This window comes from Podarcis melisellensis (genome assembly GCF_964234715.1).
Source record: "Podarcis melisellensis genome assembly, chromosome: 3".
NCBI classification, from domain to species: Eukaryota; Metazoa; Chordata; class Lepidosauria; order Squamata; family Lacertidae; genus Podarcis; species Podarcis melisellensis.
The window spans coordinates 75,054,879-75,081,365 of NC_138530.1; the positions used below are offsets into that span (position 1 = coordinate 75,054,879).

Genomic DNA, 26,487 nt, shown 5'->3' on the forward strand with positions numbered 1-26,487 from the left:
ATTACGTTTTTCTTGAGCTCTCTCATCTCGCTGCTGCTATCCTGTTGTAAGGAGGTTCAAAGCTACATTCACAGAACTGTAGAGTTGGAAGTGACGTCCAAGGGTCATCTAGTCCAACCCACTACAATGTAGGAATCTCAACTAACGTATCCATGACTATCCAGCCTATGCTTTAAAATCTCCAAGGAAGGAGATTCCACCAGCTTCTGAGGGAGTTGAACAGCTCTTACCGTCAGAAAGTTATTCCTGCTGTTTAGAGACTGAATCTCGTTTCTTGTAGCATAAATCCATTGTTTCAGGTCCTACCCACCCTCCATATTACAGCCCATTAGATATCTGAAGATGGTTAGCATATCTCCTCTGAGTCTCCTCTTTTCCAGGCTAAACATACCCAGTGCCCTCAATCGTTTCTCATAAGGCTTTGTTTCCTTCCAGACGGTCCAGACCCTTGATCTTCATGGTTGCCCTCCTCTGCACATGTTCCAGATGGTCCATACCCTTCTTAAATTGTGGTGCCAAGCACTGGACACTGTACTCCAAGTGTGGTCCATTACTTCCCATGATCTAGACACTTTACTTCTGTTGATGTAGCCCAGAATAACATTAGCTCAGTGATGGCCAAACTTGGCCCTCCAGCTGTTTTGGGACTACAACTCCCATCATCCCTAGCTAACAGGACCAGTAGTCAGGGATGGTGGGAATTGTAGTCCCAAAACAGCTGGAGGGCCAAGTTTGGCCATTACTGCCTTAGCTTTTCTTCCTGCTGCATCGCACTGTTGAGTCCTCTTAGTCTGCGGTCCACTGGATCTTTTTCACATGTACTATTGGCAAGCCAGGTGTCCCCCATCTTATATTTGTGCAGATGGTAATTCCTGTCTGAGTGAGTCACATAGATTTATGTAAAGCGACTTTCCGTTTTAAGAGCTTCGGGAAAGCCCTGCTGGATCAGACTGGAGGCCCATCTACTCTCCAGTATCCTGTTTCCACTGTGGCCAAGCAGATGCCCAAGGGAAGCCCACAAAGCAGGACTTGGGTGCTAGCCTCCTCTCTCCTGTCCCAGCAACTGGTATTCAGAGGCATACTGCACTGGGTAAGGGGGTGGGAGCAGTTAACCCATACAGCTTACAAAACTGGACGGGATAAAACTGGCATATAGGGAGTGTTCTCCAGTCCTACCTGGAGACGCCGGGGATCGAAACTGGGACCTCTTGCTTGCAAAGCGGATGCTCTACTGCTAAACTAAAGGCGCTGTCCTGAAGTGGCTAACGTGGCAGTGGCGTAGCGTGGGTTGTCAGCACCCGGAGCAAGGCAAGTAATTTGTGCCCCCTAACCCGTGGATTTGTGCCCCCTAACCCTAACCCCCCAGATGTTGCGCCCGGTGTGGCCGGCCCCCCCTGCACCCCCCACGCTACGCCACTGGTTTATGGTCACTTTTTTTACAAAGGAAGGGGGGGATTCCACACTAGAACCCCATAAAGAGTGGTTGTTGAATCGATGGGACCAGAATTTCCCACCGGTGCTTTTTGTTTGTTTGTCTTTGCGGTGAAGAATTTCATTTTTTTTTATAAAAAAAAGGCGATAATACCTTCTGTAACTGTGAACCTAACAATTCAGCCTGAGTCAAACGTATTTAGTTAGACATTTATTAACTGCCCCTAGGTCAGGTCCTCTAGGCAGCTTCCAGGCAGCTACCAACAATGAAACTATCTTCTGTAGGTCCGGCATTGCTAGGATGGGAGCCACTGGCTCCCAGTTTATCTAGTTATTTCAGCCTTACCTAAACGGCTCTTGCCGAGAAGATCTACTTTATTTCGCAATTTTCCATCCACATTCAGTCCCACGATATTCACAGATATATACAGCCCCTTTAAAATAGGTTTCAATAACATACTTTGTCTGGAATTTCACCCAATGCTTTCATTTTCCTGACTTCCCAACTTCAGTCCCTTATCTTCAAAGTAATAGACCTTCCGGGTGAAGCTAAAGCTCAGAAGAGTCTTGCGGCACCTTAACCGATTTCCTGCAGATATAACAAATCTGCCGGTTCTTCAATGGGTTTTCCAAACTGAGATGGAGAATATCGTGCCTGAAACAAATTCAGCGCAAGTATTTGTGTGCCTGTGTTTAGATTACTAGGGAAAGGCCCAGACGGAATTATATATTGAGAACTGTATATCAGAATAGGTTTGATACGGCAGTGTGCAGTTGTAAGGGTGACTCCTTGAAGTCCCTGGGACTTGTTCGGTGTGACAAACCGGAAGTCAGTCGAAGGCGTAGGACTAGATACGTCCATATTTCTCTGAAAGAGAGAGATCGTTAACTTTGACTACCGCTGAAATCAATGAGAGGGCCCCGGTGTAATCTCGCCTGGGGCCCAATCTCCTGCCTAGGTGAACTTGAAATCCAGAAATGTAAAACAAGTGCATTCAATTGGTTTACTATTGTTTACACTCCAATTGGGGGAAAAATTAGGCACAGTAAACTAAAACCCCACAACGTTCAGTGAAACTTAATTCGAAATAACTTGCTAGAATAAACATGCAAATATATTTGCACCATTTTTTTTCCTTCTAATGGGACTTCTTTTATAGCAAATTGTTCATAGTAGTGGATCATTCCAAATTTTCACAAAGAAAAACCGGATGAAAGTCCTTAGCTGAATACAGACAATAGTTTGTCTGTAACTTTATTTTTTAAAAAAGAATCTCATGACAAACTGCAACCAAGACCAAAATACTGTATCCACTGTACATCAGTCTTATAAAACAAGCATACACCAAATATGTAGTCTACGAAACCTAATAGAAGTATCTTCTTGAGAATGATATACGGCGTGCTTTTATGATTCATGCTTTCAATGTTTATTTTACAAATGTTATGCAAATATTATTCTGCTATAAATAAGTTGCAAATAGGGTGCATACTACCCCCATCGGGATCCTACACCCCCTTTGTGCTGTACGATAGTAAACATGTTAAGAAAGCCCCGCTGCTTACGAAGGGATTCGTCCAAATAACTCCAGGAAAGATTTGCAGCCTTGCTTGAAATATCCGTTCCGCTGAAATCTACCTTAGTCACTTCCACCTAAATCCGCAATTCCTCCTTAACTACGAAGTAAATACGGATAGGCTCAGTAACATTTATTTTTACCTAAACCCAATTGACAGAGCAAACCTATCTGCTTAGATTTGCGACCCACTGAATTTGATGGGGTTTATTTTCAGATAAGTGAGTGTAGGATTTCAGCCTCCGTAGACAGGCTGTTAATGTGTTTAGTACTGAGCGGGGAGACTGTGGCTAGCGATGTTTTTGATGTTTACAGGTGCTGCTGATATTTCACTGAGATATGCATCTGGCTCCAAAACTGGAACAAATCCTCTTAAAAAATGAGACAAAGTACGCCCCCCCCCCAAGAACACCAACTCCCTTTCCCTGTTCTTCTCTGCCCCTCTCCACACAAAAAGACAGTTTTCTCCCTACAAAGGTACAACAGTAAAACGGATCCGCTGCTGTGGAGTCCCCGGTGCCTTTTAGATATTTCTAGGAAGGGGAATCAGTGAACCGCATCTTAATTCTGGGCTAAAGGTAAAGGTAAAGGTACCCCTGCCCATACGGGCCAGTCTTGCCAGACTCTGGGGTTGTGCGCCCATCTCACTTAAGAGGCCAGGGGCCAGCGCTGTCCGGAGACACTTCCGGGTCACATGGCCAGTGTGACATTGCTGCTCTGGCGAGCCAGAGCTGCACACGGAAACGCCGTTTACCTTCCCGCTGGTAAGCGGTCCCTATTTATCTACTTGCACCCGGAGGTGCTTTCGAACTGCTAGGTTGGCAGGCGCTGGGACCGAGCAGCGGGAGCGCACCCCGCCACAGGGATTCGAACCGCCGACCTTTCGATCAGCAAGTCCTAGGCGCTGAGGCTTTAACCCACAGCGCCACCTGTGTCCTGGGCTACACCCTACTTAATCCTCGCCCAAAACCTTTAGACTGAAGACCTGAACTCATTAAGAGTGAGTCCACTAATTCCTCTCCATCTCCCCATGTGACTTTCTTCCCCCAGAAGACCATTCATTTCAATGAGATTTATACCAAATAATCTTATTCTGGATGAAATTTCACCATTGGGATAATTTAAATATGCTCAGAATTGGTTCAAACACTCGCATCCTGGAGCATGAAGTGCAAAAGGTTTCAAAAGGTGGTCTTCATGATGAAGTCAATGTTCAGGATTTGCCTCCACTGAAGATTGATTACGTCGGAGGCAGCGTTCAACAGCAATGTCCACTCAGACTGCAGCCTTACACATCCTCCCTTAGAAGCAAGTCCCGTTGAAATCAGGAGAGCTTACTTCTGAGTAGACACGGTTAGGATCAGGTTGAATTACAATGGTAATGACCGGAGCGAGCCTTGAGGTCATTGTATGTGTTGGAAGAGCTGCTGCTTGTAGCACTCTGAGAGGGGTTTGCATGGGGTTAAGGCAGATTAGAGTGGGGAACCTCAGATATTCCTAACCTGTTCCTCTGTCCTTTGATCTCTGCGCGGACTTTTCCTTTGATTTTAAAACTGATAATCTTAGGTTGCAGCTCCTCACTTCCTGTCACCTGCTCACTTATCTTTGAGACCTGTTGGAGAGAGGTCATCTTGGATCTACCTGTGGGATGTATCATCACTGAAGCAGTCAAACACAACATGTCCTGTTGCCTAGAGTGGACACACAGGGGGATGTTGCTCTAGATAGGGAGGACTTCCTGTCATACCTCTCTGGAGCCTCCTCCCCCTGTGTGTGACCAACATTCCCACACACTACCTCTGCTGTGAACAAAAGACCGCGCATGGCTCTTTGTATCTCCCACTTAGCCAGGACAAGGAATCTTTCCTACCCAAGTTGACAGAATACTCAGATTCCCTGCATCATCTAGACCAGAAGATTATTGTTTGACATAAATTCCCGTCGAGGTACCTGAAGGAATTCACATTGGTGGAGGCCGTTCTTACACATGCGCACTGGGCATGTCAGTGTCACTGCGCTCGGTAGGAATTACGCTGCACTTCTGAACATACCGGTTACACTGCGTGTATAGCTGGGCTAGCCAACGTGACGCCCTCTAGATGCTGCTCTACCGCCCCAGGGCCATGGCCAATGGTGAAGGATGCTGGGAACTGTTTTTGTAGTCCAAAAACATGTGGAGGGCGCCACGTTGGCTACCCGTGGTGTACAGCTTAGCAGCCCCCGCGGGCTGGAAGGGGGTCGAGGGAAAGGACAGAAATGATTTGAAATCTTATGCGGGCATGTCTTAAAACGAGCCGCTGTTGTGTTGAAGCAAAACTGTCCTGTTCCTAGGGGAAGAAGGGAGACTCTAGGGGTCGTTTTCTTAGTCAAGGAGCGAGTGAATCAGCAGAGCCGGTGGAGAGGAAAGCGGCGGCGGAGGCGGCAGCAGCTTTGGCAGCGCCGTTCCCCAAGCCCACCCCTACCTATCTGCCACCCCCTCGAGCTGCTTCCTATTGCTGCTCCTTGGCCCGGCAGCCTCCGCCTCCGCCTCCGCTGCTGCTGCCGCCCGTGTCTTGGTCGCTCTGATCGTCCGTGAAGCAGACGTCGACGTCGCTCTCGTTGTCAGTCTTTGGCTCCTGCAGCTCCGGGCGCGCGTACCCGGCGGCGTCGGCGCCGTTCCTGTCCTCCGCGCCGCCGGCGCCGCCCTTGGGCAAGCTCTGGCCCGGGTGCCGGGACTTGACGTGCCTCTCCAGGTCCCGGCGCCGGACCAGCACTTTGCCGCAGAACTCGCAGCGGTAGGGCGTGTTGCCCTCGGCGTGCAGTCGGATGTGCTTGTTGAGGTTGCTGGGGTCCCCGAAGGGGCGCAAGCACACCTTGCACTTGAGCGGCTTGTAGCCGGTGTGAGTCCGCATGTGGATCTTCAGGCCGTACTTGCGCGAGTACAGCTTGCCGCAGTACAGGCACAAGTGGCCCGTCTTGGGCTTGCCGCCTGCCGGGCCCGACGACGCCGAGGGCTGCAAGCTCTCCAAGCGCCCGCGGCTCTTTTCGGCCGCCGCAATCTCCGACAGCTGCTGCGTGTGCATGGCGATCTCGCGGTCGATGCTGGCCAGGGAGCCCAGCTCCGACGGGTTCAGGCCCGCGGCCGCCGCAGCCGCTGCAGCCGCCGCCGCCGCGGCCCCGTTGAAATAGGACACGGACTCCGGGTACTTGAGGAGGTTGCCAAAGTGCAGCTTGAGCGGGTAGTAAGGGGCGCTGTAGAGCAGCTCGCCGTTGTAGACGGTGAAAGGCATGAAGGGCGGGAGGCTGCACTCCGCCGACGCGGAGAAGGGCTTGAGCCCGTCGAAGGGCGGCAGGGCGGCGGCGAAGCGCTCCAGATGGAGCCCGCTGGGGAGAGGCGGGTAGCGGGCGGAGGCGGGCGGCGACAGGCTGGCGTGGAGACCCCTCTCGACGTGCTTGAAGGCGGACGTCTCCTCGAAGTGCGAGAGCAGCGGGAAGCCTCGGGCGCCCCCTGAATAAGCCAAGCCTGCCGCCGCCGCCGCCGCCGCTGAGGGAGGCGGCGCGGTAGCCGCGTGGCACTTGGCATGGTGGTGGTGATGGTGGTGGTGGTGAGGCTGGGGCGCGTGGTGCTGCTGCTGCGCGTGGCCCTGGGGGCCGCTGCCCACGCCCAGGGGGCCTTCGCCGCTGGAGCGGCCGGGCTTGAGGCTCCCCAAGAGCTTGCTGAAGCCGCTGGCCTTACCCTCTTCCCGGAAAGAAGAGGCCGGTGGAGAAGAGTCCGCCTGGTTGGCTTTGGCCAGGCCGGCGGGCTTGAAGGCGGACCTCGCCCCGGGGTAGAAGGACAGCCCGTTGCTGCCGCCGCCGCTTCCCAGCAGGCCCAGAAACTGCCCCGGACCCCGTCCCGTCGAGCTGACGCTCATGTCCAAGGCCCTCTCCTGCTCCTCTTTGGCCGCCGCCTTGCGCCCGCCGCCGCCGCCCGCCTTGGCCACTGGCGGCGAGCCGGAGGATTCCCGCTTGATGCTCTCCCTGGAGCCGCCGGCGCAGTGGGTCCTTAAGGACGCCGGCGCGGCCGCGGGCTTCAGCGACAGGCTGAACAGGTCCGAAGGCCGGGCGTGCTCCGGAGAGCCCAGGAAGCTGCGGCCGTTGTTCAGCACGCAGTGGAAGTGGACGTGCGCCTTGAGGCTGTTGGGGTACTTGAAGGTCCGCCAGCAGTACCAGCAGATGTAGCGCTCTTCGCCTAGCAGAGGGAAAGCAAAGCAAGGAGACGTTAACTAGGCAAACACGTAGAAACCCCGACTAAGCTCTTCTCACAGATTTGGAACCAGGTGCCTGGGAATATGAAACCTGGATCTGAAATATTATATGTTCAACTTTGAAAGTGAGAAATGCTTGAAGCAGAGGTTGCTAATCTCGGGCCTTCTAGACCTCCAACTCCCGTCAGCCCTCAATGCTTTGTGATGATGGGAGCCGTAGTTCAGTCACCTGTTAACCACCACCACCACCCCATTTGAAGGCTAGGTCAGCGTGGAGGCAACTTGAATTGAAGGTGGAATTCGATTCAGATTTTGTTGGAATACATATAATGTCTCTCGGTTTGTTTGTTTTTTAATGTGAAGTAATGTGGCGTTCAAACTTCACAGCTATTATAATATTATTATAATTTATTGAATTTGTTCGTCGCTTTATCTTGCCCTGGGCAACCCACTTGCCAGTTCTGCACTGCCAACTACCCATGTGAAGAATACTCTGCCCATAATTAAACACTGTATTTAATTGTCTTTCATAAGTTCTTCTTTTTCTTTTTTCCCCAAAGTTCATCCATATACTTCTAGCAAAGACCAGCATTGGGGCATATCAAGACCATTCATGCACATATCAACTCCCCACCCTTCTTCCCAAACATGCGGAGATGAAAGCGGGCTACATCATGCCACAGTCACATAGCAAGCATCTCTCTCAGGCTTTGCTGAGGTCTCCTCCAGTGCATTCCAGCCAACCGTGTTCGGATAGATGCCCATTATCATTTATCCAAGTCGGTATAGCGATCTGTAGTGCCTGGGTAGTCATTTCATTATTGCACTTGGGAAGTTGCTTTACGCGAGGTCAGGCTGTTGGTCCGTCTACGTCAGTGCTTTCTACATTGACTGACAGCAGCAGCTCTCCAAGGTGTCTTGGAGATGCTGGGGGTCGAATCTGGAACCTCCTGCGTGCAAAGCACTTGCTCTCAGACGTGTGGGAGCGGCGAAGTTGGCTTTACTGCGCTGACATTCAAGACAGAGAACCAGATTCTGGGGTGATTCAGGGTTTAGTGGTAGAGCACGCTCTTCACGTGCAAAAAAGTCCTATAGGTTCAATTCCATGGGATCCCAAGGAAATGCTCGTGTCTGAAGCCCTGGACAGCCAAGACAAGTCCACATAGATAAGTATAAAGGTAGATGGATCAAATGTCTGTAGAATGGATTTCGACACTAGGAGAGGATATATTGTTTAGTTATTTAATAATGTGGGTTGCCATGTTTTGAAGAGCAAAAAAAGGGACACTATTGCCGATTTCTACTTTTACCTATGGATCGTTATGACGACTCTCATTTTACCTATTCATGAAAAAGAGGGCTGTCCTGGAAAAAGGGGACGTTTGGCAACTCTATCTTTCCTTGCTCCCGTGAGATCAGCAGAGTACCATGCTTTGCACCTTAAACTTGGAAGCTTAGACGAGCTTGATTTAACGTTCTAGAAAGAAGAACTTAAAATACTTCAACGTCTGACTCGGCATAAGACCGCATGCATAAGACCTGCACTGCGCCTCTGATATTGTAGTGGAACCCTGCGTAACTATTCACAATTGATATTAATCCGTTGCATCCCATATCATGTTTATGTTCACAACTCCGCGAAGCTGAGAGGACTCCACTTAAATAAATAACTGAAAAGATTTGTGAATCAAAAGCCCAACACTAGGCCATGGCAACTCTCAGGAAGGAATGTGGTTACAAGATGGCCACTAATGGGAACCTCTCAGGGTTAGAACATCAAATCAGAGCTAACACCTACCAAACACCCAGGCATAGTCTCAAGAACCGGAAGCCATAGTGGATGGCTTTTCGGAACGCGTTAGGAGGGAGGGAGGTTGATAAATAACGAGAGCCTTTCCCTGCGGTGAAAACTGTGCATGTGGACTTGGAAGTAAGTCCTACTGGGTTCAAATGGACTTAGGCAAGTGTGAGAATTAGGGTTGCAAACATAAAATTGCAGGCTTTGAACTGACCTTAAGTTTGGAGCCCAGCGCTAACTTACTACAGAGAATTCTGTTGCCACCTACAACGAGAAGTTTCCAGGGTGAATGATTTGAGAACTGCATTCTGCTTCATTGTCTGGCAAAGTCAACTTACTTGGATTTAAGCCAGTTCAGCAGCGGAGACGTTAGCGGAACTAAACCCATTTCATTCATATTTAAACACTCCATGCCTTAACTAGACTGTGATTTGGAGTTCTCGTTATTTTACCTTCGTGGAAAACCGACGATTACTTAAATGTGGATCCGCCTGCTTCAGGCGGCAATCCCAAAGTTATAGGAAGTTATCGAAACTCAACAAGACTTAATTCTGAATAGGCGTGTTGCACTCTCAGTCAGTCTGTAGTCCCTTGTTTTTCTCTTTTCGCGTCCAAGTTACTATAGACTTGTGACTTTAATACGACGAGTGTGTGAGTAGCATTAGAAAAGTCATTATAAGTAATTTATCGGATTAACAGCCTTCTTACATGAGTGTTTATGCACAAGGATTTACTTTTCAGTAAGCGTGCTTACCATTAAAGCCGTGGGCTGCTGTGACTATCCCCTACTCGCCTTTGGAGCCCACACTTCGGGTAACATAGAAAGGGCTCGTTGTGCCATTTGCACAGAGAGCAGGTAAGGAGTGTCAAAGATGCGCTCCGAGGGCACCTGAGGCCAACACCTTGTTGAAGCTGATCTGCTATGGGTCTGCACATTGCTGGAAGGGAGACTGCTTGGGTTCAATGAGGAAAGAAAGGTGATATATGAATGTAAGATATAAAGAAGGAGGGATAGAAGCGCATGGCTCAGTGGTTAGAGCACCTGCCTTGCGTGCGGAATGTCCCAAGGTTTGAGCTCCGGCATGTCGAAGTAGGGCTGGGAGAGACTCCCTGTCTAAAACCTGGAGAGCCGCTGCCAACTTGTGTAGACCTAGAAAGACCAATCGGGTCTGATTCAGTCGAAGGCACTTCCCTCTATTTTTCCATAGTACATGCGTGTGTGGCTGGAATCAATCTCAGAATGTGATTGTAAAAAACGAGCGAGCTAGGAGTTGTTTGAGATTAGTTAAAAAAAAAAAAAAGATGTATGGCTGTGGGATATGAATCCTAAACTGCTAATGCCTTTCTCTGTTGAGTACTGAGAGAGGAGTGGGGAGGGAGGTAGAGAGTTGAGTAAAAAGCAGTGCAAAGGCGCAGAGGGCCACAAATGCGCTCTGGCGGGGCTGCCTTTGGACTCCACGAGGAATGAAAAGCGCGCAGCTGTTGCCTTAACGCCTGTGTCCGGCGGCCCATCTGTTGACGTTTGCAGAATAGGTGCCTTATGTCAGGGAGCTGACGCAAGGAAACAAAGGCCAATCTAATGATCATGAGCCTCCCATTACCAGGCGAGACAATATCCTATATGTATGGGCCATACGTAATCGGTCCTTTCAGAATACAGTGCCCTTTGCGCCCCCGATCCTTAAACGCTTGGCGTTTCCTAAGGCGGAACAAACCGACGGGGCGACTTCGTGCTCCTGCGACACACACGTCCCCTTCTTTCGATACTTTGTGGAGACGGTGGGGGCATTGCAGCAGAACACGGAGGTTTTGCACCGGATGATTCACCAGCAAAGGTTAAATTAAGCGACCAGCGCTTCAAAGCTATAGAGAGACTCGTAAAAGAGGTGGCATTTCCGAATGCAAAAAGAAAAGCCCCACAGGAATTCGATTGTGGGGGGGTGGGGATGGGCCGGAATATGAAATAGTGAACAAGCAAATCGCTTAGAGGGAAAGACAGATAGTGAAGAGCCTGGCTGAGGCAAAGAATGAAAGATAATGTATAGCTTGTGGAATCTATATGCGATCATCTTTCTTCTACATGTGGTTCTAAAAGTTGAAATACAGACATATAATAAACGCCACACCTAGATACAGATATATTACTCTCAATAACACAGGAGCAGTCCTGCTGGACCAGGGCAAAAGCCCGCCTAATCCTGCATCCTGTTCTTGCAGTGGCCAATCAGATGCCAATATACTTTCTTTCCTTCCTTCCTTCCTTCCTTCCTTCCTTCCTTCCTTCCTTCCTTCCTTCCTTCCTTCCTTCCTTCCTTCCTTCCTTCCTTCCTTCCTTCCTTCCTTCCTTCCTTCCCTCCCTCCCTCCCTCCCTCCCTCCCTCCCTCCCTCCCTCCCTTTTTTATGGGTTCAAAAGAACTAAGCTTCAATGCTCTCTGACCGTAGGGCATCCTGAGGCTAATGGCACCTGGGGTCCAACCACACCGGGTTACCTTGTAAGTTTATACGTCAATAAGATTTGTGATCTATGCATTAGTTGGCCATCTCAGCGAAATAATTGTGAATGTCCCTGGCTGCTTAATAAAGACGGCCATGGGCTACGGTTCTGAGTTTAGTGGCAGTGGTGGTGCTTGGCCGATAGGATTCCAGCGATAGGATTTCGTCGCTTGTTAACGCGAAACTGGCGTGTAGGAAAGGATGCCCAAGAAGGCATAGCAGGCGCTAGGTCTCGACCCTGCTGGAATAAGCAAGCCAAAGGGTCTTTTAAAAGTTCAAGAATCAACCAGCGTGGAACTGTTCATTAACTGCAGAGAAAACTGAAGTCTTTCTGTTCAGTGATAGCTCCCTCCCAGCCTGAGTGTAAGCAGTTGCAAGCATCCTATGGCCTTACACTGGAAAGGCAGATAACCCGGTTGCAAGGAAAGAATGAATAGGAAGCCACGATAAAACTTTACGAATTTAAGTCTACAGTCCTAAACACATTGGATTATAGGACCTACATCTCAGCATAAACGTGCATGGTTAGGATGGCGCTGTTAACAAGCTTAACTGAGTAGCTTTCTCCGGCTGGCGAGCTCGTCAAAGGCTGCGCTCTCCAATTATCTTTGTTTGCAAACACTAACGATCCCTAAACCCAGACTGCTGGCTTCTGTCCTCCTCTCCCTCCCCCCCCCCCAATTCTCGATTCACATTATGCTGCTAAGAGCCTCGTTTACTCAATCTATGACTAAATGGAGCGAGTCAAACACTTTTGTGAAACTAAAAGTGCCACCCTCTTTACAGTTCCACTTGCTTGACAACTGTTTTTGTCTCAGGGTTTGTGTTGCCGTTTTAGGATTGAATGAAAGTCTACTCGAGAAAGTTAGAAATAATTTTAGCGGAACTGGAGAAGCTGAGCATAAGAATTGGTTTGGCACAGCAGTACTAAGTAAGGCTGGTTTTGTTTGTTTGTTTGTTTGTTTGTTTGTTTGTTTGTTTTTCAAGAGGGGCTCCTGTGCCTGTAGCAGCTGCAAAAAGAATTCAGCAGACTCACGCAGGCGATATGGGATGACGGTGGAAAAAAATTCGCCTATTGAATGTCTCGCGCAGTTCGCAACTCTCCAGAAGCAAATCGTGTTGATTTTGCCAAGACTTCAGTTCCCTACACATTTTAGATTATCCAGGAAGAAAGAATCTCTGACTAGAGACTCGCTGAATGGCTTTTAACATCTAAATCCTTCCCCACAAAAAGTCGTGGTTCAAGTTGCTTCCTATTGCGTTAGTCCTTATGTATTATAATTTCGTATGAAGGGTTTAGTAATTGCCAGAAGCTTAGAAATTGCTAAAATGCAGTGTTGGGAAAGAAAATGCTGACTAGCAGAAGTTTTCCAGTCCTTAATAAGTTTGTGTCACTTGAAATCTGTAACACTTACTTGGGATTAAGCGTATTTAGGGTCACAAGCCACAGCAGTAACGGGATGCTAATTTTAGACCTGGACAATATCCGACGGACTTTCTTATTTATTATGGACTCTAAACACAGAGACGGTGTATCCGGGGAAGGGAGATAGGAAAGACGGCTTCGTCCCCTTCATGATCGTTGTTGTTATATTGAAAAGACATGCTTCCGAGAGGTGTACAGTTTTGGGAAAGTGGGAGTCAAAGTAACACCTTCACGTACAGCAAATCCCATCTTAAATCCCGGATTTTCCCAGTTAAAGAAGGAATAGTGAGAGCCCATGCATCTCCAAACTTTGTTGGACTACAACTCCCCTCATCCTTGACCATTGGTCATGCTGAATGGGGTTGAGAGAAGTGGAGTTCAACAACATCTGGAGGGCCACAGATGCCCCCTCCTCCCATGCCTGAGATAAAGGATCTCGGGCAGCAGGGCTAGGGAAGACACCTGCCAAGGAGAGGAAACAATATTGTGCTAGGCAGACTAATAATTGAACTCACTCTAAAACAGCTTTAGGTGCTGCTGGAACCCCTAAACTATGTGCCCCCTATTGATTTCAAGCCATGGAATTTGCCTCCTAATGATTTCAAGCCACGGAAAACAGAACACAAAGTGCCAAAATGTGACCCATTGATTCTCTTTACACATTATTAGATAATGTATCTGCTAATATATGTGGTGATAAGTTGACAAAAGTATTTTAAAAAGTCGTTGCAGTATGGTCAGAGTACATGACCATATCATAAAAAGATGGGACCATAATGTCTCAAAATGATGTCCAGTACAGAACAAGAAATGAGAGGAAAGGGAAAGGCTATAGCTTAATGTCAGAGCATCCACTTTGCATGCAGAAGGTTCCAAATTCAATCACCAGCATAGCCAATAGGGCAGGTAGAACCCCTGAATAGTTGCTGCTAGTCAGTGTTGACAGTGAAGCCAGTCCAAACCAGATGGACCAATGGTCTGACTCATTATGAGGCAGGTTCCTATGGAGTGCAAACTTGTGCCTGTTTTTTCAGAAGTAAGTCCTAAGCTAGGATGTTCAATTGGGCTTACTTCCTCCTGTGTGTTTAGGTTTGCAGCCCACCATAGCTGGTTTGTTTACTTTTTTTTTCTTTGGGGGTAGAAAATACTGAACAATTGTTGTTGTTGTTTTTGTTGTTGTTTGAATTTATATACCGTCCTATACCCAGGGATCTAGATGGAAAAATAGTCTGATAAGGCAGCTTCACAGTCTTTCCAGTGGTGGCCCCCTGATTGTGGAATACTCTCTGGTGCCATCATTATCAACTTTTAGGTTCCAGGCAAATATGTGCATGTTCACCCAGGTACCTAGCTCTTAACTGGGGTCATATGGAGATAGATATATATATACTGCCTTTAATCCAAGGGTCACAGGGCGGTTTACAATATAAAAACACACAAATATATACCATAACAACAAACAAAAACCATAACACCCCCATAGTTAAAAAGGCCATAGATTGTTGCCAACAACAGCCTAGACAGTACTGGTGTTCATCTTGTAGCATGTTGGGATAAGATTTGGCCTTCTTATGTTATTGCAGGATGGACACTTTTAGTCAATTAATATTCTTTTATCTTTTTGATGTATTTTAATGCATTATGCATGCTTTTATAATTGTAGGCCACTTTGAGACTTTTTGTAGTAAGCAACGAATCATTGCAACTATAATCATCATCCTACCTATAGATACTAAATGCCTGTGAGGCAAAAGTTCTCCTTTCTGTGCACCATCTGTGATTTTTTTGCAGGAGATTTATAAATTTCCCATTGAAACCAGTAGATCTTACCATTTGTCTGGGATATAAAGATGTGATTAAGAGTACCCAGCCTCTTATACATATTTGTGATGTGCAATCAGATCAGTTATTCATTGATAACTTTTTTGAGGAGTTTTCTTGCATTAGGATAGTTCTCCTACATTGAAACTATTTTTTTTCTGTTTCAGTAATTCCTGTCTGCTAGTATTGGAGTAGGGTGGGGTCCTATTTCCTCCTCTAGTGTTTTTGGCTTGCTCCTAAATTCACTTTCCCTGAAGTACTTGGATTTAAAACAATTGACTTTCTCTCTTTCACCCTTCTCATGTAGTAAGGAGGATTATACCACACATAGGTGCAGAAAGCAATAACATACATGGTTATGCTAAACGGTCCTCTTTAGCTGCCTTTTGCATTTATATTACTTGCACTTTTGAGGAAGGGTCCTTGGAATGACAAGTTTCATTCCCTCTCACCACGCAGCCCAATCCTATACATTGCAACTCAGAAGCAGCTGCTCTGAGTTCAAAGGGCTTCCTCCCAAGCAAGTGCAGGATCTACAAAATTATTCATCTAAGTATTCTGCAAACCCAAACCTGCAAAGTCCACAATCCTTTCAAACACAGTGGGGTTTACTTCTGATTAAACATGCATGGGTTGGGCCTGAGTGCAAGTTAAAGTCTGTTAGGGCTATGTGGGCCAATCCATATACAGTGGTACCTCGGGTTAAGTACTTAATTCGTTCCGGACATCTGTTCTTAACCTGAAACTGCTCTTAACCTGAAGCACCACTTTAGCTAATGGGGCCTCCTGCTGCTGCTGTGCCGCCGGAGCCCGATTTCTGTTCTCATCCTGAAGCAAAGTTCTTAACCTGAAGCACTATTTCTGGGTTAGCAGAGTCTGTAACCTGAAGCGTATGTAACCTGAAGCGTATGTAACCCGAGGTACCACTGTAACTGAAAATTGTATTTTAAGCAGCTCTTCTCCTTGACCCATTTATTCTGCTAAACCTCTTGGGTTTGGTCCCAGTTATACTGCCTCGGATTGCGCCGAGCTGTTTTAAATCTAAGTCAATGGTGTAGAACTTGCACCCTGTGGTGGAAATAACCTCCACCGGAATCAATGGACACCAGTTCTAGCTGAAGCCTTTCGGAATGGCTGTTTGATGACTTAACAGCTAACACTCCAGTTTCATTAATTCGCTGTGCAATTCTAAACACGTCCCATCGCGTTCCTGGGACGCTGCTGAAAAGATAAAAGCGTGATCAGGACTGCAACCAGGATCTCGTGGTAGGTTCCATCACCAAGAAATGCTGCTGAATCCGTACAGCCTCTGTATTTTAACAGGATTAAGTTTCCTCTTTGTATTAATATATTATCTCCTAAAGCTCACTAATCTACAGATAAAGGCCCACCGGCATTACGGATCCACAAGTCACTGAATCCGAGAGGCCTAGTAGCTCCATGCACTTCTCTGCCTCAGAATCAACCAGTTTTAAACCAAAGTCCTTCCCGCCACCGGGTATATATAGCAAGAGTACACAAAGCGTTAACTTGGACAAGAAGCTGTGGCCGCTCATTACCAGAGTGAAAAGGAGAACGAATGGATTGACTGAAAACACTATTCTTATAAAAAAAAAAGGAGATAGAACAAAAATCCATTTCAAAATACAGTGGTACCTCGGGTTAAGTACTTAATTCGTTCCGGAGGTCCGTTCTTAACCTGAAATTGTTCTTAACCTGAAGCACCACTTTAGCTAATGGGGCCTCCTGCTGCCGCTGCGCCGCCGGAGCACGATTTCTGTTCTCATCCTGAAGAAGGGTTAGCGGAGTCTGTAACCTGAAGCGTATGTAACCCGAGGTACCACTGTATAAACTATAGCTCCATAACTATGATTGGGCGGGTTGGGGAAAGAAATCTGGCGGGCCGAGTTCTCCTCTAGCACTTAGAACTCTGAGAAGATCTAGTGGCATTTGTTTCTTTTGCAGTCCCTTCAATAATTCCCAAGATTTCGGAACAGCGCTGGAGGTGTCCTCACGTATGTCAGCGCGCATACTTTCCCGCTTTAAATGGACTATACCGTCACTTCGAATAAGAACGGGATCCGGAGGTTACGAGAAAAGCCGGAGAGGGAGATGCAAGGCAGATGCAGGGCAAAGCACAAAAGCAGAAGGAAAGCCATCCTAGGCCTTTAGAACTAGCGAGCCTCTTTTAGCACTGGCGGGGGCAAAATCCAAAACTGTCGTATTGTAAGGAGAAGAATGTCGGTGTGGCAGGGCGCCCACTGAGTAAGGTGTAGAGGGAATCGGTGCACATGCAAGAAAAGGCTGAGCAGGGACAGGGTCCAAACTCCCTTCTAAATTCGTAGCTCAAGAACTGTTCCAATCAAAGGTCAACCGCATTGGGAAGACGGTATCTGGAGTAAATATTTTTGTTGGACCTACTTAAGCTACTTTTATCTTAGCTCTAAGCTGTGGTCCAATACTGCCTTTTTATTGCAATCAGGTCCACAATCCTGGTTCAGCCGGATTTAAGCCTTCCCCACTTCTTTCACCAAGCATGACTGGGGTTCTTCTTGCACATCAGCCCTCAATCTTACTTACTTGAGAGTAAGCCCCATTAACTTCATTGAGACTTCTCTCCGAGTGAGCATGCACAGGATCTAGCTGAGCAGCATGTATTTGCAAACATGTCTCATATAGATCCAGCACCACAAACGAACAGCTCGCTTGATCTTTTTAAAAACAACCACCACTGTTTACACTGGGATTTACTTCCACGTTTGTGACAAGTTTATTAATTGCCCCGTAGTTTGTTTTTTAGAGTTTAGAAGAAGGTATAAGACCGACCTACTGAATGACACCCGCACACAAATTTATTAGCCAGTGTTGACTTTAACAGAGCTTACTTTCAAGTTCATTCCGCCTAAACTGTATTAAGTACTCGATGGTCTGCGGCTCACCTGATATCTTCCGTCTCGCTTTAAGTTCAAATAGAAGAATCTGGGGGTTGAAATCCCCAACGTACTGGTGGGTAAATCCCATTGAACTCAGCGGGGCTTACAGCAAAACTCTCACTGTAACGCGTAGTTAGTTGAGCAGCGCTGTGGGGAGGCTCTTCCTCCTTGCGCAAGTCGCTGGCCAAGGTGCTGTACGTACCTTTCTCATCGTGCGTCGGAGTAGCCGTGGTGGGGATATCAAACCACTGAGCCAAGGAGCTGGAATACCACACGGTCAGCTCCTCTCCCGGCTGGACGTCTCGCAGCGCCCGGTAGAAAATCTAGGAGAACAGAAAGAGCCCGTCAAGGGACCAGACAGCAAAGCCAATCTATCCAGCCCTGAGACAGAAAGGCTCATAGAGCTGAGTTAGGGAGGCTGTAGGTACCTGTCCGCCCGGTAGATCTGCAATAGCTTCCAAGGTCTGTTCTTGCGAGTGCCTGGCAGCCCGGATTAACCCTATCCACTCCACAGCAGAGCCCCCGGCTTCGTCCACCAGTTCCCCTCTCAGCATCCGCACCTGGAACATAGGACAGCAGAGGCTGTCATTTATGCCGCCAGTCAGTTCAAGGTCCTTGCTTTATTTAGCCAGAACAACATTCGCTGGTACTGAGCAGCTCCACAGACAAAAAGACCGCTAATGTTACATCCCTGTCCCCCCCACACACACACCATAACCTATTAAAATAACTTATTTGTCTAATTTCTCTCTGTGTTTGATCGTTTCCATGAGAAGCGGATTCCACAATCAACAGAGAGAGAGGTGAACCAGTGCGCAGCTCGATCCTAGTCGGAGGCAGCAGCCAGGAGACGAGTTACAGGGCTAACCAAATGCAGCCATTGCTGTACTAATCTGGAACGAGGCAAAGGTCTCCTAGCAAACGGTTTGAGGATGGACACCTTCTTATTTTATAAGCGACTGGTTCTGTGGAATTGGAACGTGCATGCTTACTCGGTAGCAAATCCTCACGGCGTTCAAGGGCTCTTACTCCCAAGTAGACGTTCATAGGATTGCAGCCGTAACTCCACTCTTTCATTTGGTTCTCCTTTATTTCATTTGAAAAGTCCTTCTAAGTAAGTATGTTTAGGCTCACGGCTTTATTGTCTTGGGGGAGATTTAAATCCTCTTAAATCCAGGTGGTTCGAAGTTGGGGAGTTTCGGTCGATGTGACTGCTACATATATATATATAGTCTTTAGGATCAATGTGCCAATTAACTTAGATAGCAGTCGATTGTTAGACTTAGCCAGAGCTGTGGACCAGGTTGTCCTTCGGGTTTGAATCGACGTGTGTCGGCTTCACTGCCATGTACCGTAATTGCAGCTACCAAGGGAGCGGGTGGCGCTGTGGTCTAAACCTCTGAGCCTCTTGGGCTTGCTGATCTGAAGGTCTGCGGTTCGAATCCGTGAGCTCCTGTTGCTCTGTCCCAGCATCTGCCAATCTAGCAGTTCAAAAGCACAACAGTTCAAGTAGATAAATAGGTACCGCTGCAGCGGGAAGGTAAATGGCGTTTACGTGCGCTCTGGCTTCCGTCACGGTGTTCCGTTGCGCCAGTAGTGATTTAGTCATGCTGGCCACATGACCCGGAAAGCTGTCTGTGGACAATGCGGCTCCCTTAGCCTGAAAAGCGAGATGAGCGCCGCATCCCATAACCGCTAACCGTCCAGGGGTCCTTTACCTTTACCTTAATTGCAGCTACCAAAAAAGGGACACCTCCACTCGATGCCATGTCATTCCGAAGTGAGACAAGTGAGATAAGTGCGTAAGTTGCCCTGAGGTCAGTGATCCCCATACGCCCTATATAAACTCTTTAAACAATCCCTCTTAGTTGGGAAAAGAGCCTTCTTCAAACTCTCTTCCGCTTCTTGTCACTTTCCCTGACCTATAGGGCTGCAGCCTGAAAAGACGAAGGGGAACATATTTAAGAACCATAGTTATTAAATTTCCTACTTCGAGGGGGGAAATGGCTACACCTAGTTTCAAGGGTCCCAGCCCCTGTAGGGCAATTAATTAACGAATAAATAATAAAAAAGAGGATAAGAGCAAAAGAGGAAGAGGACAGGAGCAACTCTGTTAAGCCTCAGAGTCTTGCCTCATCCTTCATAATCTGCTTGGTCATACACAGAGAGCGAGCAAATGAGGGGCTACCTCTTTGAATGACCAGGCAATAAAAGTCACTGTAACAAAGGCAGCCTAAAGGGAGCAACCAACGGAGCCAGATGAGAAATAAATTTGAAGGGGCTGGCAGAGCGTTTAAAAACAATTAAAGGGCATTCAGAATCCGAGCGGAACGTACGACAAACCTCTGCGCTTTGGGGAAGAAAGGAGACAACGTTGCCTTCTGCTAAGCTCATCCGAGGAGATGCTCGAAGGCTGCAATCCATACACACAAACAAATCTTTCTTATTTGGGGTTCCTTTTGGAGACTTCTCTGTAAAGCACTCCAAAGCAGTCATCAACATTTGGAGCCAGCTGGGAAATCAGCTCGATTGCTCCGATCCTCTTTTACTTGGTGAATGTTTCTTATGGACTGAAATCCTCTTTAAAAGCAAAACAAAACAACAATGACGGTGACTGTGGCGAGCCCGCGAGAATTTCGGCGTTAAAAGGGTGCTTCATAAATTGGATCATTCCAGACATGGGGTCTGTGGGAGGACTGTTTTCATCTCTTATCTTTGCATTCATTTGGGTTCTGCACAGATGCCTGTGGGGAAAGCTTACAATTGCCCCCCTTGCACTTCATGGCCTTAAGGCCCCAGCATTCCCTAAACAAACAAACATCGACGCGCTCTTGTGCGCGTGTGTGCATCTGTCACCTTCAAGCAGGTGATGAGACGGACTCTAGTCCAGGAAAGCTTAAGCCACAATAAATCCCCAAGTCTTTAAGGAGCCGCAAGACTGTGGATTTCGCTCCCACAAACTTCCACCATCCAGCCACCTTTCTTGAAATCTCAACTGCAGGCCGCTTTTGTTTCGGGCGAGGTTTTTCTGCGGTTGTTTTATCCTGCATGAGAGGCAAATCTCACCTGGTGGCGTTAGGAACCTTTAGATTTCGTTTCACTTAACTGTTATTTTGCCTCTTCCACTTTAAGGTTAAAAAAGAACCTTGAAACAGAAGGTAAACATAGTACATTCAATAAAAGAAACTGGCATCGCAGGCAACAGGGGTCGAGCTACCAGTTAATTCATTCATTATTATTTTATTTCGTGTTGTGAATATATATCCGATTTCGTATCCACCACTCTGGTATCAGGGTGGAGGATCAGCCGGAGCAAACTATTTACCTTGATTTACCCGGATTTGATTTCCTAGAATTCGGGGTGCGGGGGCACCAGTAAGTCTCTTAACCCGCCGCTGTCTCGTTTTTCCAGCTTCCCCCTCCCCATCTACGTCCAATCCAGCAGGGTTCAACACAGTCCCCCCCCCCATCCCCGCAAATAAGTCATCTAAAGTCAGAGATCTCCCCCGAAAGGCCAGGAAGAGGTCTGAAAGAGAGGCGGTTGCCCATCCCCGCAGCCTCTTGGCTTCGTAAAGATCCGAAGAGCAGAGATGCTTCGTGTGGACACCCAAACCCGTTTATGAACGGAGGAGGACAGAGAAATAACTTTGCTGCGGAAAGATTCCCTCGCAAGGATGCGCGCCAGCCCCTCGGACACTTCCCCTCTTTCGCCCACCCTCCCTCCACAGTGCTTTCCGCCAAGGTGCGGGAGCAATACCTTTTTCTTGGGTCCCGGCTCCCTGCGATCGGACAAGTACTTGCCCAGTTTGAAGGTGCCGGACACCGGACCCAGGCGCAGGCCAGCCGGGATGCAGCTCTCCGCGGTAACGCTGAGCGCCGGCGGACCCCGGCTGCTTTGCATCGCTGCCTCCGGGTTACAGACGCGGCGATCGGGAAAGGCGCCCAGGACTCTCTTCGACTGACAGAAGGGAGAGAGGGAGGCAGAAAGAGGGAGAGAGGCAGAGGCAGGCAGCAAGGAGGGCTGAGCCGCACCGGCGTTATCTCCGCCCGCAAAGTGACGCGGCCGACGGTGCGCGCCGCCTTTTCAATTGCCACACGAGGGCTCTCCCCTCGGCCCGCCGGTGCTCCAGGGCGCCGGGTTGGGGCGATGAGAGAGTGTGGCTCTTGCAGCAGCTGCCGAGTCCCACCCGAGAGGGTCACATGGAGATTTTCCCTAGCCCACCCCCCCACCCGCCCCCTCCACCAACCTCTCTCTCTCTCTCTCTCTCTCCCCCCACCCACCCCAACGCATAATCAAGGGCTTTTTTGAATGGGGCAGCCAACAATGGCCCCGGCGACCTTCCCATTCCTAAAAATCCAATTTGTCAAGGGCAAAGAAAAGGCGCTGGTGAATCAAAGGTCTGGAGGGACCATTAATCCTCAGCATGGGGGATTGTCCCCGAGACAGTTACGATATTTTAAGTGACAAATCCACTGTATAATTTCTCCATAAATTTTACTTCCTTCGATTGTTCCCCGACAAACCAGTTTTGGAAAAGAAGGGAGTGTTTTAAGTCTACTTGGCTGAGCCTTTTGTCAGCCAGGAGACTTCAAAGATTTTTAATTCTCTTTCCTTGGGCTGGATTGTAAAGGCGATTAAACAAAGAGATTAGGGGGGGATGTTTGGAGGACTTGTTAACTTCTATTGATTCCTGGCGTGTGCCATACAGAAATTGGGCAGGTACTTGATGGGAAAACACCAGAAAATACCTACACTTTAAAAAAGAGGGGGGACGGGGACGCTGCCATATTACCAATTCAGTGGGTTGGTTGGAGCCCAGAAATCCCTTTGCAACGACGGCTTGGTTCCTCAACTCTCATTTTTCTCCTGCTTTTAACTGCGTAAAACAGAGAAATCCTCGGCCTGAGTTGAAAGCACCAAGCTTCGCGTTTGGAAGTTCTCTAGAAATAGTTTTATTTGGCTTATCGAAGGAAGCGCCTTGTATTGGGCGAAAAAGGCGCACGAGCGCACAAAACAATACACAGGGGAAGTTCATGCAGGAGTTTCGCCGAACGGATCCGTTTTTCAATCCCTGGATCCATTCTCCGACCCCGATATAGGTCGCTAAGCTACAAAGATTGTTGTGGTCCGGTTCTTTTTTAAAAAAAAAAAAAAACTTCAATAGAAAAGTAGCACTCACATTCCAACAGGCCTAGAACAAAACGCACCCCATGTGCTCTATGAGATTTCCAAAGACGGACAAGAATTTATTTAAGAAATCCAAAAGAGATGGGGAATGATGAGGAGTGGTGACGAAATAATCCGAATACGTACTTGTTCGTGTCCATATTTATTCACTGGGTGAAGATAAAACATCCCAGAGGAAAGGCAGAGAGGATGGACGGAAGAAATAAGCCAAAACTCGTAAAATACTTATCTGCAAGGAGATACTTTGAACATCATTGAGATTGGATTTGATATAAATACGGCTACAGCTGCAATCCTATGCACACACTAGCTGGGGCCCACTAAATAAAGGGGATTACCTCTGCGTAGGATTGAGTCGCAGGGCTACTATGGGGGAGGGGGTGCTGGCTTGCTAGATTTAGTTTCTTAGAGGAAAGTCATGTTGAAATGAGAGGCGATAGCTTTCGAGTCAGGATGAGGCCATCACAAACAGGGTGGCAGAATACACGTGGTCATCGTACTATTTCACCTGTTTCTGCATTGGGGGGAAAGAGAATCTTTTGCTCAAGCTATGCAGAGACCCACTGACATTAACAAAATGTGTAAGTGTGAGCAAGAATCATGAGACTTCATAACTGACCAGGAATTGGTCCTCCAGTAACAAGAATCGATTCAAGAAAATGACAAAAGCCGAGAACTTAAAACCCAGAGCGGGGAAACGATTGCAAAGTTCCAGCAAAGTCTTAGCCCACCGAAATAAATGGAACGAACTTCCTCGAGTGTTTAGGCTGGAGGGGCCAGAGTTTACTGCCTTCCCTTAAAGTTTTCATAACGGGAACGGAAGGTGTGTGGTCTGTTTCTGTGCAAATTTACTTCGATGCAGTCCCATTAAATCCAATGGGGCCTTACTCCCCATATCTATGAGCATAATGTTGTAGCCTTGGAAGGCAACCCTACACATGCTTCTAAAGAAGCGGGGTCCATTGTCTGCCCAGTTAAGTATTCTTATAGGGTTACAGACTGGATCGTTAATTTGCTACTTACTAGCTCCTTCCACGCTTCTTTAGTAATGGGAATAGATTCCAAAGAGTTTTCTTTTCCCACACAAGCGGTGAATTTGCAGACTGTCACCTAGCCCACTCGCACAGTTTGTAGCGAGATGCACGTTGCTTTAAGCACCACGACAAACAGACACAGAGATCTACATCCGAGGCCTTGGATAGACTGTACCAAATCCACAGTCAGATGATGAAGCCGGAGCATACGAATTGATTCAGATCATTAGCCCATCTAGTTCGGTATTTTCCAGGGCCGGCCCACCCATGAGGCAAGGTGAGGAGACCACTTCGGGTGGCAGGATCCACAGGGGCAGCAGATCCCTATTTAGATCTTAAGTCCCGCCTCCCCTTGTCCCTGATGTAGGTTCTTCACTCTCTCCTCCCCTGGCGGGGATGGAAAGTGTCATTTTGTAGTTCGTCTCAGGTGCCAACATGTCTTGGAACAGTCGTGGTATTTTCTACTGCTCTCCTAGCCCTACCTTGAGATGCTAGGGGCTGAACCTGGGACCTTCTAGATGAAAAGCAGATCCTCTGTCACTTTCCCTATTTGGAGTCAAGCTCAATATAGCCTAAGTACAACACATTTGATAAAGCAATGACGCCTTGCAGGCTGGTGGTTACACATTCACTGGAAGGTAGTCCAAATGAAATGAATGGAACTTACTTTCAAGTAGCATTTTGATCAGGGCATTATTCCCTTTAAATGCAAAGGAAGAGACACAGCACTTTTACAGCACATTGGTTTCCATTACAGCATTAAAAACATGCATTTATTTATGCCCCTCTCCTCCTCCACCCCCTCGAAATCATTGGGACCTAAAACATGACTGGATCGTACTCTGATGGCCTTACACACAATTAAGTCTACAGCCCTAAACCTATTTATTCGGGAGTAAGTCGAATTTATTCAGCTCAGTCGAACTCATTTCGGCCTACCACCTGGGTTGTCGGACGGTAATCCTGTGCACGCTTACTTGGGAGTAAGCCAAATGAATTCAGTGGAATATACTTCCGTGTAAATATGGATAAACTTCAAGTATCTATTGATTTCAGCAGCATGTCACCCGACCAGAATTTAAATCAGCTCATGTGCTGCTGCTTCCTGAAACTCTTTATGGATCGGACAACTTTAACAGCGCGATCCTCGCTGCATGTTTACCTAGAAGTCAGTTACACTGAGTTCGACGAGTCCTACTCCTTGCTAGGAAGTGTGCTCCGAACTGCTGTCTAAGCCTGGCTCTAACTCTCTGCAGTTAATGAAAACATTAACGTGACACTTCATTTGTGCAGGTTCTATTCAGCTCCGTAGCTTTCATTCATCTCCGCCTAGCACTCGGAAGCTGAAGCTGACTTTCATGCAAATCCACTCGTTTGTCCTATATTTACATCAAAAATATTTCCTAAGCATTTACATAACAGAAACGCATGGTAGTTTGCCCAAGGTAAAAATCAAGAAAGGTTTCCTTGTAGAAACTCACAGAGGCTTTGTGAAGTGTAAGTAATTTACAACACAATCCTATACCCTGACTCAGAAGTAAGCCCCATTAAGTTTAATGGAGCTTACTCCTAGCCAAATGGTGTAGAGGTGCAACTTCGGGGGCCGTATAAGGAAGAGTTGAGTTCTGCTTAGGTTTATATCTGAATTTCAAGAATACTTCCTTTCATGCAATGTGGTGAGAACCCCAATAAAAGATCCCCAGGGATTTTCCTATGGATGTTGTGCCTCTACACCAAGGGTAACTAACGCTACCAATGGATTCCAGCGCTCATCATCCCCAGACAGCATGGTCAACAGTCGGGGGTGTATGGAAGTTGTAGTCCCGGTTGGCTATCTGTAGCCCTTCAGATATTGCTGGACTACAATGCCCCATCACCCCTGGTCGTTGGCTCTGCAGGCTGTGGCTAGTGGATGTCAAAACCCAACATCTGGAGGGCCACAGGTTCCCCACCCCTGCTCTAAAATGTGGGGTTGAAGGCACACACGACAGCCACAATCCTATCGGTGCTCACTTGGAAGCAAGCTCCATTGAGCTCATTTGGGCTTGCTTCTGAGGAAACGCCCACGGGATCAGGTTGCTCCGCTAACAGCTACCTAGATATCTCAATGAGGTCGGAGCAAAATGACCAGAAGAGGAAATTGGTCTGGCACCAATAAATTAACATTGAAGTAGACCCTAGTGAATGAAGTAAATCCTAATGCTTTCCAAGGCATAGGAGTCGGTGTCCAACAACATCTGGCGAGGCACAAGTTATCCACCCCTGTTTGACTTGCATTTAGTGGGCTGGAAAACCTAAAGGCATTTCAGGAACTGGGCGCTAAAAATTATGTCAGAATAACATTGCGTGATGTGTTGGAAGGTGCAGCTACAAGATTCCTTGATGCCCCGGGAATGACACGGCTGTCCTTCTGGGATGGAGATGCTTCCAAGGAAGGACTAGACTGCTTTACAAGCCAAAATCCATGTCACTCGCCCTCCATTGAATAGGACTTAAGTAGTATCGACAAATCCAGTTTTCGGAAATCATAGAATTGTAGAGTTGGAGGGGACCACGATGA

The 26,487-nt window shown here is 47.7% G+C and overlaps 1 protein-coding gene across 1 annotated transcript; it reads right to left on the minus strand.

Moving 5' to 3' along the window:
- Window positions 1-5,497: 5,497 nt before the first annotated feature.
- On the minus strand, window positions 5,498-21,716 carry PRDM13 (PR/SET domain 13; the record flags this gene model as incomplete). Its single annotated transcript, XM_081904708.1, has 4 exons — window positions 21,463-21,716; window positions 18,134-18,265; window positions 17,908-18,028; window positions 5,498-7,218 (listed from the first exon to the last, which is right to left on the minus strand). Exons 1-4 carry the CDS (start codon window positions 21,604-21,606, stop codon window positions 5,498-5,500), a joined length of 2,118 nt encoding a protein of 705 aa, XP_081760834.1. The 5' UTR covers window positions 21,607-21,716.
- Between the last annotated feature and the right edge of the window lie 4,771 nt (window positions 21,717-26,487).